The 20,365-nt window shown below is 43.9% G+C and overlaps 1 protein-coding gene across 1 annotated transcript in view; it reads right to left on the bottom strand.

Moving 5' to 3' along the window:
- KCTD1 (potassium channel tetramerization domain containing 1) overlaps window positions 1-20,365 on the bottom strand; it is a 99,644-nt gene that overhangs the window by 33,673 nt on the left and 45,606 nt on the right. The window contains exon 2 of the mRNA XM_052660545.1: window positions 16,110-16,288. Coding sequence (XP_052516505.1) covers window positions 16,110-16,288 — 179 coding nt within the window. The remainder of the gene's footprint in view (window positions 1-16,109; window positions 16,289-20,365) is intronic.

The following is a 20,365-nucleotide window of genomic DNA, read 5'->3' as shown; positions in this document are numbered from 1 at the left end:
AATTCAATTTAACAGTGTTTTCCTACTTGTAATGGGGCCAGCAAAACAGCAGTTTACAACAAAGCATTTACACATTTTGCATAGTACCTAAATGTGGAAAAACCAGAGGCTTCACACAGTGCTTGATAAAACAGAAAATAAAGAAGAAAAATACAATTTTCTATGTAAATGCTTTGTGAAAACTTAAAAGTAGATGTATGGAAGAAAGTAAGTGAATCTCTACTGACTCCTTTGTATTCCTTTCCTGCTCCTACACACACACACAAACACCCCCCCCCCCCACCCCGCTACAGACAGAGCCATTACTGACACTGTTCAAAGGTCTTAGAGCATCATTCAAAAACTCAGGAGGATTGAAAGGTGGTTAGATGAATGAAAATGAATTATTCTGTCACTGTATGACTTCAGAGTGACTAGGAGGCTTAAAAACACTTTCACAAACTAGGCTTTGGGATGACAAAGCCAAAAGGGAGGAGATTTAGCCCCAGGACTGTGAGTTATACCACCTCAGAAGCTAAGAAGGAAAGAAAGCTGCTAACCGGACAAGAGTCATGTTTACACAGCTTCAAAAGCATCTAAACGTTTTAAAGAATATATAAAATATCCATACCACCCTTTTGTTGAAAACACCGTTCAATTATCTCTTCACATCATGAAGGATGAGGTGCCTGGTTAGCTTTGTACTCTGAGAGGCTTAAGATTTTGAATTTATGTTGCAAGATTATTTACACAGTCACTAAATCAAAAGTGACATGTGAAAAATATGAAGTTTTTATCAGCTCATGATTCAAAGACAACATTCTCGGGTGTGGGGGGTTGAGAAATCAGGAGAGTGCTTACTGACAGCACCTGCCTTTGGCTGCACCAGGGTCAACAATGCGTTGTCATAGGTGTGTGTGTCTTGTGCAACTGGCTACGCCCTTCTGGGACTCAGGCTTGGTTTATCACAGTTTAAGAATTTACCCAAAGGCACCAAGCCGGTCCATAGACTCACTGGGCGGTAGGTGTATCTAGCAATGTTTCTCCTCATCCCTTCCAACACAAACCAGAACCAAGTCCTGACCTACAACACATCTAAAGAAAAAAAAAGTCTCCCTGCTAATGACAAGATTTTCTCATGTTTCCTCTTCCTTACCATGATCATATAAATGGGACAAACTGCAGAAGTCACTTGATACCACTGTTTCCCATATCTGTTGCTCCTGTAATTTTTTACTTTCGAGTCTTGAGGGAAAGGGCACTAAAACCAAAGCTGCTTTTTACAAATAACTACTTTCTAAAAGTTTAAAAAATCTACATGAAGTATCACAAACGTGTTCTTTAAGAGCCTGGCAGGATATGTACTTGGAAATACAAACTGTATCATGACTGTTGGGTTTTTGTAATCATCATAGATTGTTTGCTAGAGTGGAGACCAGAACTTCAATTGCACTGCTCACAGCTCCCTAAGTTCATTAGGCTGTTATAAACTTGTTCTAGTTCATTTTAACATGGATTAGACAGTAAAGAATCTGCCTGTAATGCAGGAGACCTGGGTTCCATCCCTGAGTTGGGAAGATCCCCTGGAGAAGGAAATGGCTATCCATTCCAATATTCTAGCCTGGGAAAGTCCATGGATAGAGGAGCCTGGCGGCTACAGTCCATGGGGTCTCAAAGAGTCAGATATGACTGAGCGACTAACACTTTCACTTAACGTGTCCAGCAATCTTCTCCGAATTCCATCCTTTACGCCACCTTATTCCTTTTGCAATGTATCATCAAAATGATTATGTTGTGATGAAGTACCCTTCTCAGGGTCCCTAAGATTATGGGTTAGCCAGATACACTTAAATGTATATCCTTTCTTTTTTTTCCCCAGGTTAAAAAAAGAGAAAATGAGAAAAGGAAGAAATCTGAAGGTGAAGAGAATCTGCAGAAGTTTTATGGAAAAAAAAAACAAAAAACCCCTTGATAAAGGGGCTTTATATGTTGTCAGAACTGGTTAAGATTGGAACACATTTTAATATGTAAAGTGGTACAAAGTTAGAATTTGGTTTTCTCTCTGTCAAGAGGACAAAGTTTTCTTGGACTATTGATCTGATTTTTTCCCCCTTTTTATTGAAGTATAGTTGATTTACAATGTTGTATTAGTGATCTGCTTTTTATAACAGATTATAAAATTTCTTTACCTTTTAAGTAGTCTGTATTTGCCTTTGAAATCTTTTACTGTCACTAGGCTAAATGAATAAGTATTATTTCACAGTGAATAGAAGGGGAAAAAATATCCTTTTTTTCTTTGACACTGACTGTTCTGTACCGCTTCGAGACTATAAGTTTCATTTCTGAGGTAAGGTCTGAAGCCCTCAGGGCCTCCTAAGCTGTGTTTTTTTAAAGTCAGTTTTCAGAGGGGTGGCCAGGGCCTAGCCAAGCCCTTACATGGCCAGGTGGGAGCTCTGAGGCACATTTGGTTCCAATCATTGAAACAAGTTTGGGCAAGTTGAGATTCACCTCTAGTTACGAAGCCGTCTGAGCCGGGTGAGGAAGGCCACTGTTTGAAAGTGGCGGTTAGCTGATGTGCACAGTGGTCATTTATCTTCTGAATATGGGACACAGTAAGAGACGTTGCGCAGGAGTAAAAATAATCATTACCACTGAAAAAGATACACAGTGAGGTCATTACTAAGCAAACCGACACACGGCGTCTATGTGGCAGCAGAACGTTATCCAAGTGATGGTGTCATTTCTACTGACTCTGTGTCTTGATTAGATTCGGACAGTCCAGCAAAACCCTGTTACATCTGTGGGACCAAATTTTTTTTTTTTTTTTTTTGTGGCAAACGGAATTGCCACCCAGTTGGAACTCCTAGGTGTCTGCCTTGGGAATAAGACTACAGGAAAAGCATATGCCCGTAAGAGCACAGCTGACTTCTCATCCCCCACCACCTCTCACATCCTTCATCCTCCCACCAGGACCACCCTGGGCACAATCGGAAGCCACATGTAAAGCCTTATGTACCCACTTCAGCTTGCTGCTTTGCAGACAGATTGTCACAACTTTCTATCTCCAGGCACCTTGAGAGTTACCATTTGGAAGCAGAATATTAATAATTCATCGATTTGAGACAACGAATCCTGCATTTCTAATGAAAAGAAATGGCATTTTAATATCGGTTATTTATATATCAGTAATAGAAAGAACTGCCAGACACGGAAACGGACACATCTCGCACCACAGCTCAGGCTTCGGCCGAGGACATGTGGGTGTCCAGTAGACCCATAAGGGATCCTTCACTGTGACTTTCAAAATGTTTTTTGTTTTTAAGTCCTCAGAATTTACATGCAAATTGTAACACCATGTGCTTTTGTTTTGAATAAATGCTTCTCTTTGGAAGGGGAGAAAAGTTTAGTTTCTGCATTGGCTTCATAAAAAAAGATCCTTCAACTTTAGAATGACTTACACATTGTTTATTCCAGCCAAGAATACATATAGCATACACACCTTGCTGTGTGTTCTGATACAGGGAGATACAGAGAGTTTCTCTGTAGACCACAGCAATTTCGGAAGATGGTATCAAGACCGATATGGTAGACACAAGGAGTGGGGTGTAATATTCTACTCACAAAGCTCCCTATGGAGCCAAAATGTAGTCTGTCTTTTGGAAATTCACCTAAAATTAATGTTGGTTCTCCTCTGCCATGAAAAAGCTCTCAAAGCATTCAACCAGAATCAGAATTATATAACCAACAGAAACTAAAGGGTTCGGGGAACCAAAGTCATGGGAGATTTGTGACTGGGTTGTGTAAAATAATGTTGGTAATTTTAAGCACTTTTAATGGAATTGTTCTCAACAACACAGTAAAGCGGAGCATATTTGTCACACGTTAACCTTGGATGAGATGACTGGAATCTTCTGTGAAATACCTACAAATTAACTTTTTCAAGTAAGTAAATAGAATATATAGTTTTTTATAAAAGTACTTTCTTCAGGAAATATGAAAATATGATTATAAACACAGAGCAAAATCGACCTTGGTGTTGCTCAAGGACATTATTCATTGTGACAGATCAAAAAGAGCACAGTCCATATAATAGTCCCAAGTGCTGAGAATCAAGAAAGACTCAATAAGAAAAGCATCGTGCTAACAACGTGTCCCTGGCCACGCCACCACCATTTCCACCAGGCTGCAGGTGGATGCGTTCATGTTTTACAGTCCTCTGCAGATCTGGGGCCCAAACTCTGAGATGTAGGTGGATCACCTGGATATCAATGGAAACTGCTCATTTCCCTCACATCCCGGGATACACATAGGTGGAGCAGAGGAACCTGCACCATTTTTTCCCCAAGCATCTGGAGATGACCCTGATCTGAGAGGTTCAGGGAGGAAGTTACCAGTAGGAGGAAAACATTCTGAAGGCAGGTGTTACCCTTCTGTTCATCTGGTTCATGGGTGTCTGGGTTATGACCAGACTGATGGATTCCCTTCTCCTTCTTCTTACTTTTTCGATTCAGGGTAATTAGACTAGAAAATCCCTCTCTAGGCTCTGCTTTGAAGAGAATGGGGTGTTAATCTTTGCTGCCCAGATTGGACTAGGCCTGCTGTTAAGATCTGACATCACTGTAGCATCTCATGATTCAAAATGTGGTTGAGCTGAAGCAGCCCTGAGGTGGTTAAGCTGCTCCAGCTCAGAGCAAAACTCATGCCACTCAACAAAGCAAAACTCATTCAACAAATATTTACCCAGCATTGCCAGGCACAGTGCAAGTAGCTGAAGACTACTGTAGACCCATTATTTGACTTAAAACCTGAAGTGTAAGCTTAGGGGGCATGTTCTAGAAACACATTTTAAAAATCTTTAAAATGATGTTTCTGATGGGTGCACGCACGTGTGTTTTGCACAGGGGTGTGAATGTGAGATAGTCTATAGCATCTTGTACTTGGGTTCACTGCTTTAACAAACAAGGAGGAGCCCAGCAGAGGTGGTGAGTAATGCATCAGTGGGCTTAGAGACCCCTAACCTGATGAGCAGCCTTACCTGTCCTGGCATCCCCTAGACCATTCCTCCCCCTGGGCACAGCATGCCAGGGCCAAAGCTGGTCCCTGAAAGTTTTCCTAACGGATTTCTCTTCACAGGTGCAACCCAGCAGCCATCAGCAGGTGGCAAGGTCACTGGTCCAAGGCCAACTTTGTCCCTTGCTGTGGGAAGGGTGTGTATGCTGGACATGGGGCATGGAAAAAAGAGCCTCCTGAAACCCAGCAGCAAAGAAGAACAAGACTAATTTATCCCACTATCCCATCTAAGGTGGTGCTTTTCAGGCTTCTTCAAGTCATGACACACAGAAATGGATGGCATGCTATTTGGACAACCCTGGGCCACATGCTCATGGCAGGAGACCCGCATGGGAGCTCCAGCACCCAGGGGTCCCACATGCCCCAGCTAATGCTGGGTGAAGGCCACTTGGGAATAAAGGAGCTTGAGATATTGTAGATGACCTGTTCCCTTGGCCAAAGCCCACCTTTAGAACACAGTTCCAGAAGGTGGAAAGATGGACTGCGTGGCTGAAGGTGGGAAGCATTAGCAAATCCCATGCCCAGGCCCTGCTCAAGGCCAATGCAATCAGAATCTTTGTGGGCAGGACCAGGTTTTCTTTTGCAAGTCTCAGCTGATTCTAACATGCCACTAAGGTTGAGAAGCATGGCTCTGTTGTGTTGTTACTGTTATTCAGTTGCTAAGTCATGTCCAACTCTTTGTGACCCCATGGACTACAGCATGCCAGGCTTTTTTCAGCCTGGGTCTTGGGTCTTTTCCAGTGAGTCAGCTCTTTGCAACAGGTAGCCAAAGTATTGGAGCTCCGGCATCAGTCCTTCCAATGAACATTCAGGGTAGATTTCCTTTAGGATTGTCTGGTTTGAACTCCTTGCAGTCCAAGGGACTCTCAAGAGTCTTCTCCAGCACCGCAATTCAAAATCATCAATTCTTCAGCCATGACTTTAAAAGAATAAAAGACAACCTGGAAACTAATCCCATTACCATAAAACCCGAGACTGCAAGCCATGTGACAGAGCTGTTCTTCTGGGTTCCCTTACCCTACTGCTCTCAGCCTGGGTGCCCTTTCCTTGCTTTGTCAGCAAAAGTAAATAAATAAATAAGTAAGTAAATAAAAGAATAAAAAACCAAGGTCCTGGAGCCAGAGGGAGCTGGAATCCTGGTCCTTCCCCCATTTGCTGAATAAGGGTGAACGCATTGCTGAGCCTTGTGGAGCTGTGTGTTCTTATCTCTTAAATGAGGTCAATGACAGGCCCTCCTATAATGTTATGAGAGCACATGGAATGGTGGAGGTGATGAACCCAGGCCAGCTTTAAATGCAATTTTCTATTTTGAAAAGCTTCACTTGATTATTCGACCTTCACTGTTTTGAAGCTCTGGCCTCTGGGTACAGTATTTTACCCAATAATTCACATATTAAGCAAACTCTTGAATGTCCACTGTGCCTTGCCTGATACTAGGTACCAAGGATTCAAGCGTGAGAACTAAGTCAGAAGGAGCTTTCCGAGGAGGTTTCCATCTAAGTCGAGGCTGAGTGCTTGCCAAGTGAGAAGTTATTAAAAACTGAGATGGGGCTTACAGTCCTGTCCTGAGTTGTTTCACTCTAAACACCCGGTGTTACTCCCTGCCCATTGTCACTGCTCTGCCATCAAAGGCTCCGGCGCTTCTTCTGTGTCTAAGGATTGGGCTAAGGGATCCCAGCCTTGTTATTATTTGCCTGCAAGGGCCTTCTGCCCACGTTTATTCTGAACATCTGTTAACTCTCTACTTCGGTTAACACCAAATAAAACTTCAGTCACCACGAGATGCAAAAATATAGAAAATGTACCAGAAACAGCATTATGGTTAATATAACTAGCGAGGTCATCGGGACATGATGGAAGGGGCTGGAGCTGCTCTGTACCCACGGCCCAGACAATAGACATGACCCTGAACTTCCCTCGCTGAGATGAAGGGAGAACGTGTGTATCTGCCACTCATTAGGTAATAGGAGGTGAATCACAGAACGGAGACCAGGCCACTTGGACTTTCCCAGTGGTCCAGTGGTAAAGGATCTGCCTGCTAATGCAGGCGACAGGGCTTTGATCCCTGGTCCGGGGAGATTCCACATGCCACAGGGCAGCTAAGTCCGAGTGCCACAACTACTGAAGCCCTGGAGGCCTAGAGCCGGTGCTCCACAGCAAGAGAAGACACCACAATCAGATGCCCGTGCACCACAGCTAGAGCATAGCCCCTGTTCACTGCAATAGAGAATGCCTGTGTGCAACACTGAAGACTTAGTGCAGTCAAAGAAATTAATAAATAAAAAATAAAATTAATTACTTAAACTTAAAAAAAAAAAGGACAGGCTGTTGATCACAGATCAAAGGTGATCTGTGATACCAAAGTCACAACAATCTGCTTCTGCATCGACCCTGAAATGTAACCTAGATTTTGTCTTGAAAAATGTAGATGAACAAATAAAGATGCATCCTAAAGAAAGAGACCGCAGAATACAATTATCTGCAGAGTTAGCATAGGAAGCAAGCTACATCCCAAGGCTATTTACCCGGTTTTATTTTTCTTCCTACTTCACTTACTACCACCTCAAATATTATTTGATTGTGTACTTGTTTACTGTCTTCCACCCCACTCCCATGTAAACGACAAGAGAGCAAGGAGTTTTGCTGCTAGTGTATGCCACAGTTGACAGAGAACACAGACTACCTCTGTGGAATGAATAAAAGAATATGACAGGGAAAACTACAGGCCAGTGCCTGTAATTTGGCTGCACTTCTCTTTGAATAATGCTCTAAGGTAAGACTTGATGAGCTAGATTACTTTAAAACTCAGGCCTATGTTGCTCCCAGTGGCAAAGCAACTTGGCTGAATCTGCTAGTCTAAGATACTGAAGCTGGGTTTTCAGCCCTGAACAGAAAATCCAGCTTCATCGTTTTTGAAAAACAAACAAAAAACAAACAGTCTTTTGAAGCTGGTTTTATTTACTCTTTGCCTATATAACTGAGGAGCAGTTTTGGAAAAGCAATATTGTAAGATGAAAAGAAGCAGCAGAGAAGAGGAAAAATTTCCCTTATTATCCTGGAGAGACTTTCCACTGTTCATTGACCAGGTGCTTTTCCTCCTTTTGAGTCACCCCATAAACTAATTTTTTCTTTTTTTTTAAGTGTATTTATTTATTTTTTACTGTATCAGGTCTTAGCTGGTGCACATGGTCTCAGCAGTTGCCTAAGTATGAGGGTTTTTTCTCCAAGGCAGGCAGGATCCTAGTTCCCCAACCAGGGATCAGACCCTAGTCTGCTGCACTGCAAGGAGGATTCTCATTGGAACGGGGACCACTGGGGAAGTCCCTTCTTTTAAAAGATCAACCAATCTTGCCAATCTTGCCTGCTCACCATTAGACTGTCCTCACTGTGTGAAGGTCCACAGGCATTTCCCCAGCAGCTGTCTCTTTCCATTTGAAGTGAAGTGAAGTGAGAGTCACTCAGTTGTGTCCGACTCTTTGCGACCCCATGGACTATATAGTCCGTGGAATTCTCCAGGCCAGAATACTGGAGTGGGTAGCCTTTCCCTTTTCCAGGGGATCTTCCCCACCCAGGGATCAAATCTGGGTCTCCCACATTGCAGGCAGATTCTTAACCAGCTGACTTATATTCAGTGCCATGCAGTAATTCCAAATGAATGTTTAGGGAACAGTTTGAGAAACAGGGTACGTTAATTTGGGGGCATTTTTGTTGAGATCCTAAAGTGTGAGCCTGTGAGATGACACCTGGGGACACACTGTGTGTGTCTAGGGACCGCAGTGTGAACTGGAACTGTTGACGTCACAGTCAGAGCACAGAACTCCCAGCCCTGACATAGGATTACAGAAAACTCCCGAGGCTGGCACACAGAAGTTACTCGGAAATCCACACATGAGAATTCAATTGTCCTGACACTGCAGACCAACCTCTTCCTGTTGCAGGTGCCCAACTTTCCCTCAGTGCTGCTGTTGTTGTTTTAGTCTCTCAGTCGTGTCCAACCCTTAGCCACCCCGTGGACCATAGCATAGCCCGCCAGGCTCCTCTGTCCATGGGATTCTCCAGGCAAGAATACCGGAGTGGGTCGCCACTTCCTTCTCCAGGGGATCTGCCCGACCAAGGGATTGAATGCAAGTTACCGGGAAGCCCTCCCTTCAGTGCAGCTCCAGGTGAAGTGCTGTGGAATGGCCAGCACGTTGGGGGTGAAGCCTGCTAGAGCCAGCTCGCTGCTGGCAAGGCACTCATGCCTGGCACTGCCATCCTAAAGCACCAGATGCACACACCCCTTGGGTGGCCATGGGTGTCGACCGCAAGGCTAAAAGCTGAGTCTCTTGGGTTTTGCAATTAGCTACACGTGCCAGTGTGCTTAATAACTCTGCTGCTATTTAGAAGAGACCAACTCAGCATAACCTCCTTATGTGGGAGTTAACTCATATACTTGGTTTAAAAGATACAAAAGCTCTGTGAAGCACACAGATAGGATGGCTCAGCGGACTGTAACATGAGATCTTGTCTTTCACTTCCAGGTTAGCAGCTCTTTTAGCTAGGCCTTGCCTCACTGCCACCTGATAGGTTTGGTTAATCAGTTGTATCAGCTCACTTCCTGGTTTTAAGAAGTCCGCATCAGAACAGCCATCATATAACAACTGCTGTTAATATTATTTTTGATCGAGGTGACCATTAGGCTGAGATAGACCTAACTCTGAACTCAGATTTATGTTTTCTTTCAAAGCGGGGATCTCCAGCCTCCAGGATCTAATAATGCCTGATGATCTGAGATGGAGTTGATGTAATAATAGAAATAAAGTACACAATAAATGTAATGTGTTTGAATCATCTTGAAACCATCGTCCCCCATCCCCAGCCCAGTTCATGGAAAAGTTTTCTTCCATAAAACTGGTCCTTGGTGATAAAAAGATTGAGGACCACTGTTTTAAAGCGTGGGCTTCCCTGGTGGCTCAGATGGTAAAGAATCTGCCTGCAATGAAGGAGAGCTGGGTTTGATCCCTGGGCCAGGAAGATCCCCTGGGAAAGGAAATGGCAACCCACTCCAGTATTCTTGCCTAGAACATTTATTTAGTATCACAGACATGTGTGGCTAGGTAGATATTTCAGTGTCAACATTCAGTTCAGTTCAGTTCAGTTCAGTCGCTCAGTTGTGTCCAACTCTTTGCGACCCCATGAACAGCAGCACACCAAGCCTCCCTGTCCATCACCAACTCCCACAGTTCACCCAAACTCATGTGCATTGAGTCGGTGACGCCATCCAACCATCTCATCCTCTGTCATCCCCTTCTCCTCCTGCCCCCAATCCCTCCCAGCATCAGCGTCTTTTCCAATGAGTCAACCCTTCATATGAGGCGGCCAAAATATTGGAGTTTCAGGTTCAGCATCAGTCCTTCCAATGAACACCCAGGACTGATCTCCTTTAGGATGGACTGGTTGGATCTCCTTGCAGTCCAAGGGACTCTCAAGAGTCTTCTCCAACACCACAGTTCAAAAGCATCAATTCTTCGGCGCTCAGCTTTCTTCACAGTCCAACTCTCACATCCATACATGACCAATGGAAAAACCATAGCCTTGACTCGACGGACCTTTGTTAGCAAAGTAATGTTTCTGCTTTTGAATATGCTATATAGGTTGGTCATAACTTTCCTTTCAAGGAGTAAGTGTCTTTTAATTTCATGGCGGCAGTCACCGTCTGCAGTGATTTTGGAGCCCCCCAAAATAAAGTCTGACACTGTTTCCACTGTTTCCCCATCTATTTCCCATGAAATGACGGGACCAGATGTCATGATCTTCGTTTTCTGAATGTTGAGCTTTAAGCCAACTTTTTCAATCTCCTCTTTCACTTTCATCAACAGGCTTTTTAATTCCTCTTCACTTTCTGCCATGAGGGTAGTGTCATCTGCATATCTGAGGTTACTGATATTTCTCCCGGCAATCTCGATTCCAGCTTGTGCTTCTTCCAGTCCAGCCTTTCTCATGATGTGCTCTGCACAGAAGTTAAATAAGCAGAGTGACAATATACAGCCTTGATGTACTCCTTTTCCTATTTGGAACCAGTCTGTTGTTCCATGTCCAGTTCTAACTGTTGCTTCCTGACCTGCATATAGGTTTCTCAAGAGGCAGGTCAGGTGATCTGGTATTCCCATCTCTTTCAGAATTTCCCACAGTTTATTGTGATCCACATAGTCAAAGGCTTTGGCATAGTCAATAAAGCAGAAATAGATGTTTTTCTGGAACTCTCTTGTTTTTTCCATGATCCAGCGGATGTTGGCAATTTGATCTCTGGTTCCTCTGCCTTTTCTAGAACCAGCTTGAAGATCTGGAAGTTCACGGTTCACGTATTGTTGAAGCCTGGCTTGGAGAATTTTGAGCATTACTTTACTAGCGTGTAGATGAGTGCATTACTGCTGCTGCTGCTGCTGCTGCTAAGTCGCTTCAGTTGTGTCCGACTCTGTGCAACCCCATAGACGGCAGCCAGCCAGGCTCTTCTGTCCCTGGGATTCTCCAGGCAAGAACACTGGAGTGGGTTGCCATTTCCTTCTCCAATGCATGAGAGTGAAAAGTGAAAGTGAAGTCGCTCAGTCATGTCTGACTCTTCATGATCCCATACTGCAGCCCACCAGTCTTCTCCATCCACGGGATTTTCCAAGCAAGAGTACTGGAGTGGGGTGCCATTGCCTTCTCCGGATGAGTGCATTAGGAGGTTTTAAAAAGGTCATGTAATTTGTTACCAATATTACTTACTTAGGACAAATTAGATACCTAGATTTTTGTAACCAATGATATTAGTGGGGACCTTGAATTTTTGAGTTAGACATAATCAGGTCTGTTCTTCAACTGCGCAGGGCACAAGCCAAGATTATTAGTGAGGTCCACCTCCCATTTGTCTAAATATTTACAACTTAGAAATCAAGCTAACAAACTGTTAAATGTGTTCTATCTCCTTTGTATATCTGTTTACAATATTTTAATGCTGATAATATTTTTTCTTGAGTCTTTTTAATTTTTGGTTTCACTTATTTGATGTAAAATTATTACAGATCTGAACTGTGCGGTTTTCCTGGTGATTCCAATTCCAAAAAGCAGCCAGAATTGGAGACTTGTAGGCTCGCATGAGGGCTTCCCAGGTGGCTCAGACAATAAAGAATCCACCCGCAGTGCAGGAATCACAGGAGATTCAGGTTCGATCCCTGGGGTGGGAAGATCCCTGAAGGAAGGCATAGGCAACCCATACCAGTATTCTTGCCTGGAGAATCCCATGGACAGAGGAGCCTGGTGGGCTATAGTCCATTGGGTCACAAAGAGTCAGATACAATTGAAACGACACATGCGAGGCTCCCCTGAAAGGGAACAGTGTTAATCACTGAGGTGGTATGGATCAGCCTCTGTCTCATAAACACCTCCAAAGACCTGTTTTGCATCTTACATGAAACGCTAGTAAAGACAGACCACATCACAGATAAATGCAGTACTACAGTTAATTTGAACCCTTACGTCCAGTTCTGTTAGCTAAAAACCACCTGATAATAAAAGTGAATAACAATGTGAGATTAACCTTGTTGTAAAATGTAAAAGTCAACTCGCTTACTGAATCCTTACTTAGGGTTTGTAAACCCAAAAAAAGAGAACAGGGCACATGGGTGCATACTGTGGAACCAGGGAACCTTGCTAATTAAAGAAATGAAGAGGAAGATGTATCTTTAATGGTGGAATGGCCATAATGATATAGCACAAAATATCAAAATATTCATTGAGTAAAAGACCTATATTCACTTGGAGGGACCATATAGAGCCATATGGTGAAAATCAGGATCTCTTAGGAAAATTGCAGAGGTTCTTGTTTCATTGGTCTGGGGTCTCGCATGGTCTTTTAATGCTTCCCAGGTGCTTCTCATGTTTACCCGTGTCCAATTTACCACTTTCTGGGGACAATGTGCTAAAGCAGGGGTCCCCAACCTCTGGAATCTAATGCCCAATGATCTGAGGTGGAGCAGACATAATAATAATAAAGTGCAGAATAAATGTAATGTGCTTTAATCACCCCAAAGCCTCCCCATCCTGGTCTGTGTTAAAATTATTTTCCATGATACCTGTCCTTGGTGCCAAAAAGGTTGGGGACCACTGTTCTAACAGTAATCTTTAGTCTAGAAGACAGTAAATAGAAATAGAATAAAAAATCACCTACAATATTTCAAAATGAAGTAAAAACTCTTGCAGGACCTCTGAATGTATAGAAAGACATCACATCTTTTAAGATCACTTGTTACAAACAGCTTTACTTTTATACTACAGGTCTCCTCCTGAAATCCTTGAAAAGAAAACTAAGGAAAAACCCCTTCCCCTCTGGGCTACGCCAAGGAAAAGATGGATAAGAGAGGAACCAGAGGACTGGGAAAGGTCCCACAGGCTGAGAAGGGTTCAAGACACCCTAGAATCTACAGAACTTGGCTTGGAATTATTATTTGTCATTCCATGGCCACGGCCAACCTAATATCCTCAAATGTATACCCCAAACATTGATGAAACAGATGAGATTTTCCTAGAATTTGGAAGGAACATCTGACCTCTATGGAAAAAAGCATGAAGAACTATTTCTTCCCTATGTCTTTGGCTACTAAAACTTGTGGTTTTGTGTTCAGAAGTTCAGTCATGTATGACTCTTTCCAACCCCATAAACTGTAACCCTCCAGGCTCCTCTGTCCATGGGATTTCCCAGGCAGGAATACTGGGGTGGGTTGCCATTTCCTCCTCTAGGGGATCTTCCCAACCCAGGGATCAAACCTGAATCTTTTACATCTCTTGCATGGGCAGGCAGATTCTTTACCACCAGCACCTCCTGGGATCGGCCCCATTAAACTGACTGCTGCTTTGAAATGACCATTTAATTGCTTTCCAAGCCCCTCTGCCCCAAATCCAAGAGGAAGCAAAGCAACACACAGTGACCAATTCAGCATCCACACCATTGTCTTCTGACCAGTGTCATCTGCTTTAGGTGTAAGCAACAGAAACAGAAGCTACTTGTAAGGCTTGTTTCCAAAAGTCTGGACATATAGTTAAAAATATCTCCTTGGAATGGCTCAGCAGTTCTACAACAGGTGGGGACATTAAAGATAAAGGACCAGAAGATGCAGGCAAGGAGGCCTTTGAGCCTGTAAGAATCCAGGTGAGAATCCAGAAGTGAGGCTGTTACTGTGGTCTAGGAAAATAAAGGAATGGGATATATATGGAATTTGGAAGGCTGTTTGAGAAGAAACAATTGCTGGCTTTGGCAGAGGATTAAGTATAAAGGCAATACTATGTGTTGGGCACAGAGCCACGGCGTGCTTTCTGTAATCACATATAATCCTCCCAATAACCGTGGAAGAATATGTATTTGTGTCTATTTCACAAGATAGAAGATAGGCGGTTTACAAATTCAACCTATCCATGGCCAAATAACTATTAACTGGGAGTGTCAACATTCAAACCTGGGAATAATGAACCACAAATTATTTTTGATGTTGCTCCCAGAATACCATGGCTCACTGTATGTGACAAGGAAGCACAGAGAAAGATTGAGAAAAAAGATTAACACTGTATCTTGTCTAATTAAGTTAGAGAAAGAGATATTCAATTTATGATATATGTTAAGTATCAGGAGGTTTGGGGAGGGAGAGGTTTAATTACATATATGCGTTTTAAATCTGTATATATAGTTCAGGGCTGTCCAACAGAAATAAAAAGCGAGACACGTGTGTAATTTTGTACTTTCTGGTAGCCACATTAAGAGTAAAAAGGAACAGGTGAAATCAATTTTGATATATTTTATTTAACTCAATTATTATTTATGACTCAATATATTATCCTACTGGGGCTTCTCTGGTGGCTCAGTGGTAATCCACCTACAGTGCAAGAGCCACAGGATACACAGGTTCGATCCCTGGGTCGGAAAGATCTCCTGGAGGAGGGCATGGCAACCCACTCCAGTATTCTTGCCTGGAGAACCCCATGGACTGAGGAGCCTGGTGGGCTGCAGTCCATAAGGTCACAAAGACTCAGACACAACTGAAGCGACTTGGCACACACTCATACTCCTTCATAAAATATCAGATAGTGAAGTGAGATTAACGGAAAACAAAAGAGCAGGCTTCGTGCAGTTATGACAGTGATTTCATGAGTGCTCTCTCCTTAGGCTGTAAGTTACCTGATATCTGTCACATTATAGGAGGTGCTCAAAAAATGCAATGAGTGCTCTTCTGAAGCCCAAGTGCTCTGCTTCCATTTCATTTGAGCAGAAACAAGTACGCAAAACTCTTTATCCTGACATCAGCCCATGTGAGCTCATGCCTCTTTCTCTACTCAACAACTGCCTGAGATAAACTCCTTAATAGGTTCTGCCACAGCCCCCAGATCCAGATGGGCTGAGGTGGGGGGTGGGGGGCAGTGAGGTCCAGGGGTGCAAAGTAAATTGGTTCCTTGGAACTCCTTTAGAAATGGGTGGACAGGGACTTAGGAGGGGAGCTCTCCTCAGAGTGGTGTACACAGCCTGTCTGTAGAACAGCCTCCCCGCTTCACATCCTTTTTATATTTGCTTATCTCTTACCCTTCATTTTTTTCAAGCAAGACTATCTTTCTGGACTTTTGCCAGCTGTTCTAAATATACTGCCCTACTGATAAGAGTCTCGATTTTTTTCCAGTTCACAAGTTGGTGGGCCAAGTGATCCCTTATAAAATTCTAAGACTTGATAAGAAAGTGCGTTTTAGCAGAAGAGGACAGAAGAAAGGTCAGGGGGAGAAATCACCATCCTTTGTTTACTAGGCTGAGAAATGTGAAGATCGCAGAGGAGTGAAATATCGCAGAACTCCGTCCTTGGTGACACTCTCATGCGTACTCAGCTAAGCTCTGGATCAAACTCTGACTCACAGACTTACATTCATGTCCCAGGGCAGTGTGTGGGGCGGGGGTTGGGGGGTACGCGATGTCTTCACGTTCTGCTCCTCACCGTGGTGAGGCCACACTGCAAAGCTGGTCAAAGGAAGAACAGTTAGCTCATCAAACACATGCACTTTCGGATTACCTTGACTCGGGGTATTTGGTGAGGGTGGCCAGGCTGCTGGTGTACATGTGGCCGCCCACGTCAATGTGGACGGGCGCGTTGGATTTTGTGAGCTGTGCTGGAGTGGGAATGCCTTGATTGTTCAGTGGAGATGCAGGAGATCTAGTGATCAGAGGTCTTGACATATTGGGCCGACTGTCCTACAGAGAGAGAAGCAGGTTTAGACATGTTTGCTTTATTCAGTGGAGAGAAAGGAAATGCATACCTCCTACAGAATAAGCCAGTGACTAGCACTGATATTCGTTCACTAATAAAATCTGGAAAATCAACAAGCTCTCGCTTTCACTGTCACGCATATGAAAAAACTCTGAGATATGTGACAAAGGAAAACTTCCAGTGCTTGGAATCAAGGAGCTGAACTAATGTTCATTTCACATAGAACCACGCACTGTGATGGCTTATTTTACTAATGAATTATTGCATTTAACAACTGGTTAATGGCTTGTGGAGAACTACTATTCATTACAAATGAAAAGATAATCAATACTTGAAATGGTCTCCATCCAGATAAAATACTTATGCTTTATCCTTCTCTTGGAAAACTACCTTACTGCTATGGGCCGGGGATAAATACAGACCTTCAGCACTTGGGTTCTGCAGAATGGTCTCTTCAATTTCTATTTTCCAAATCAGGAAAAAGGGGGCATGACTGGTCTAACCATCAGTTCACACACTCAAAGCAACCTTGTAAACAGGTACCAGACATTCATCAGTCAACAGATGAAACAAACAAAAAGATAACCCCACATCTACCCACTGGGTTCCTGCTTCTTTCACTAGAAGACTATGGAACTGGGCACACTTTGAAAAGCGTGTCCCCTCCAGTGGTTAGGTATGTGCTTGGGAGCCATGAGCCAGCCGCTCTTGTGTGTGCTGAGCTTGTAGAAGGGATCATTTTCCAAGGTGGGGCTGAGGCACGTGTCCGGGTACAATGTGCTGCCCCACAGGCAAAGGTATCCTGGAAGCAAACGAAGCAGAAGGAGGCTATCACATGATGGCACGAGGACGTGCTGAAGAAACTGCACTCTTGAGAAAATAAAACCTGCCATCCTTTCCATGGACACAATATAAATATTTCAAACACCATCCACACATGGTCAATCGCTTTCAAATTAGAGCCCAAGCCACAGACAAGTCAAGTCAGGTCTCTGGCACTCAAAGAAGGGGGTCAAACATTTAGAATCTACAATTAGGAAAAAGCTCAAACAGCACTCATGTCTGAATTCTGCCAGGTGATCGCCATGAGGGTGCTTGTAGCTTTACAATTTAGCCAGAGATTGTTTGCAAACAATGTGCAGCAGAGTCAGTGAAAAGGCATAATAAAGGGATTTTGAGAAATGCCTTTGATGGAGATTATAAATGGGAAGTCATCTAGTTTTTGTGCATAAAGCCCAGCATGATAAAATATAAATTTGCAAAACATCCTAGATTTTATGATCCAAAAGAGCTTCAGGAGTTACCTGGGGCACAACTGTTGGACTAGTTAGCATTAACCACATGTCCAGGCAAGACTGGGAATGCACGTTTCTTCTGAAACTCTGCAGCTACTGTGAACGGGGTGGTGATTGAGCTTTCACTCAAAACGTTGACCATCTGTGTGATGCTTTTCTCCGTGCTGAATTAAACAGAGCCCAGGAACAGTCATAGCAAGAGCTCATGCTTTATTTCTTAAACTGAGGGAAGTGGGTTTGTAGATGTCACTGTGTTATTCTTTGTCTGTTCCTGTATATTTTTAACAAAGCAAAATAGAAATTAAAAAACACAAGTGATGATTGTAACACAGAGAGAAAAGTGAAAGAGGTACTGGACGGGGAAAAGAACTAAAAAACAAGGACACACATCAGTAGGAAATGTAAAGCAGTGAAGGCTGAAATATTCAACAGCATTTTAAAATCTGGGTGTCAGAAAATGGGTTTTTTCCTTTAAAAGTACAACCATATTATCCACTTTTAAGAGCTACGTACTACCTGACTTCCTTTTAGAAAATGATTTCTTGGCTAAAGACACACACACACACACACACACACACACACACACACACACACCACACACCCCACACCCCACACCCCCACTCCCCCCAGTCTCTGTTACAATTCAGTCCATCACAGCACTGCAGCGTCTGTAATAGTTTTTCAATTGGACACATTCTATACCCTGCCTCAGGGTGCTGGGGTGAAAATGAACAGATTTGCAGGGTTAATACTGTAGTTAGACTGTGACCTCACTCAGCACAGCTCAAACACGCCAGGTCTACAGAGAAGGAGGATAAAAGAAAGCGTAACTGATCAGTTGAAGGAATCCAGATTTCTCAGAATATATACCATGTACACTGAAAATCATATATGTATGGATATTGCTAAATTTAAAATTAAACCAGTGTTTCCTTGTGGGGGTAGGCTGGGAAGTGGGGGATTAACCCTTCAGGACAAGGAGGAAGTTTCCTAACGGGTGGGCTCAGGCAGACTAGTAATCAATTTGTTGACTTTTTTAATCGATTTCTCTCTGCCAGATGGTCTCTCTCTGTGGCGGCTTCAGGATCTAGTTCCCTTAGTCGCTCAGTTGTGTCCGACTCTTTGCAACCCCGTGACTTTGTCACTGCAGCACGCCAGGATTCCCTGTCCTTCACCCCCTCCCAGACATGCTCAAACTCACGTCCATTGAGTGGGTGATGCCATTCAACCATCTTGTCCTCCGTCATCCCCTTCTAAACCTGTGCCCCTGCATCAGGAGCACAGACTCAGCCACTGGACCATCACAGAAGTCCCCCCGACTTTTATTTTTTTAACTGAAATATAGTGGATGTAACAATGCTGTGGTAGTTTCAGGTGCACAGCAAAATGATTCAGCTATACATATCTATATCTATACCGCTTCCCTGGGGGCTCCGATGGTAAGGAATCTCTGCAATGCCGGAGACCTAGGGTCTATCCCTGGGTCTGGAAGATCCCCTAGAGAAGGAAATGGACACCCACTCCAGTGTTCCTGCCTGAAGAATCCCCATGGACAGAGGAGCCTGGCGGGTTATAGTGCACAGAGTCACAAAAGTCAGACACCAGCTGAGCAACTAACACTTTCATTTCACATACACACGCACACACACACACATGTATATGTATATATATCTGGTCTTCTCAGGTGCCACAGTGATAAAGAGTCTGCCTGCCAATGCACTAGCTGTAGGAGACACCAGTTAGATTCTTGGGTCTGGAAGATCCCGTGGAGAAGGAAATGGCAACCCATTCCAATATTCTTGCCTGGAAAATTTCATGTATAGAGGTGCCTGGCAGGCTACAGTTCACGGGGTCACAAAGAGTCGGACACGACTGAGCACACAAACGTGCGCACACACACACACACATCTATCTTTTCAGATTCTTTTCCCTTATAGGCTATTATAAAATATTGAGTCTAATTTCCTGTGCTATACAGTAGGTTCCTGTTGGTTCCAGTAAGACTTGAAGTGTTACAATTAGTCTTTGGTGAGCCCTTCTAGCTCTTCTCTGAGGCTGTGTCTTCTCATCCTAGGAGCTTTCTGTATTCTGTATTTGTCCCCTTAGTTAGATCATTTCTAAGGTATTAACTGCTATGGCGATTGGCACCCCACTCCAGTACTCTTGCCTGGAAAATCCCTTGGATGGAGGAGCCTGGTGGGCTGCAGTCCATGGGGTCGCTAAGAGTCGGACACGACTGAGCGACTTCACTTTCACTTTTCACTTTCACGCATTGGAGAAGGAAATGGCAACCCACTCCAGTGTTCTTGCCTGGAGAATCCCAGGGATGGGGGAGCCTGGTGGGCTGCCGTCCATGGGGTCGCACAGAGTCAGACATGACTGAAGCGACTTAGCAGCAGCAGCTAATGGAATAAAGGGTTTTCACTCAGTATTTTCCACATTGGTGCAGGCTAAAAGGACTTTTTAAACCCACAGGCTGGGGGGTAGGAGGGCGTGTTTGGGGCCGGGTGGTCTTAGCGCTTGTAGGAGACACTCAGATCTGTTGCACTGATTCCAGGTGCTTCAGTTGGCTCAGCCGTGGCCATCTCCTCCCCTCGCCAGTCACCAGAACTGGCACTTTCTCTTCTTTAACTGGACACTGAGGTCTCAGATAGGATGTCTGCACCTGCCTGCAGCAGCCACTTCCCTACCAGCCTAAGGATGAAGCCAACACCCAGGCTGGCTGAGCTGGATCCTCCCTGACACTGTTGAGACACAGAATCCACC

This window comes from Budorcas taxicolor, chromosome 22, assembly GCF_023091745.1.
Source record: "Budorcas taxicolor isolate Tak-1 chromosome 22, Takin1.1, whole genome shotgun sequence".
Lineage (NCBI taxonomy): Eukaryota > Metazoa > Chordata > Mammalia > Artiodactyla > Bovidae > Budorcas > Budorcas taxicolor.
This window is presented reverse-complemented; position numbering and strand designations above follow the sequence as displayed.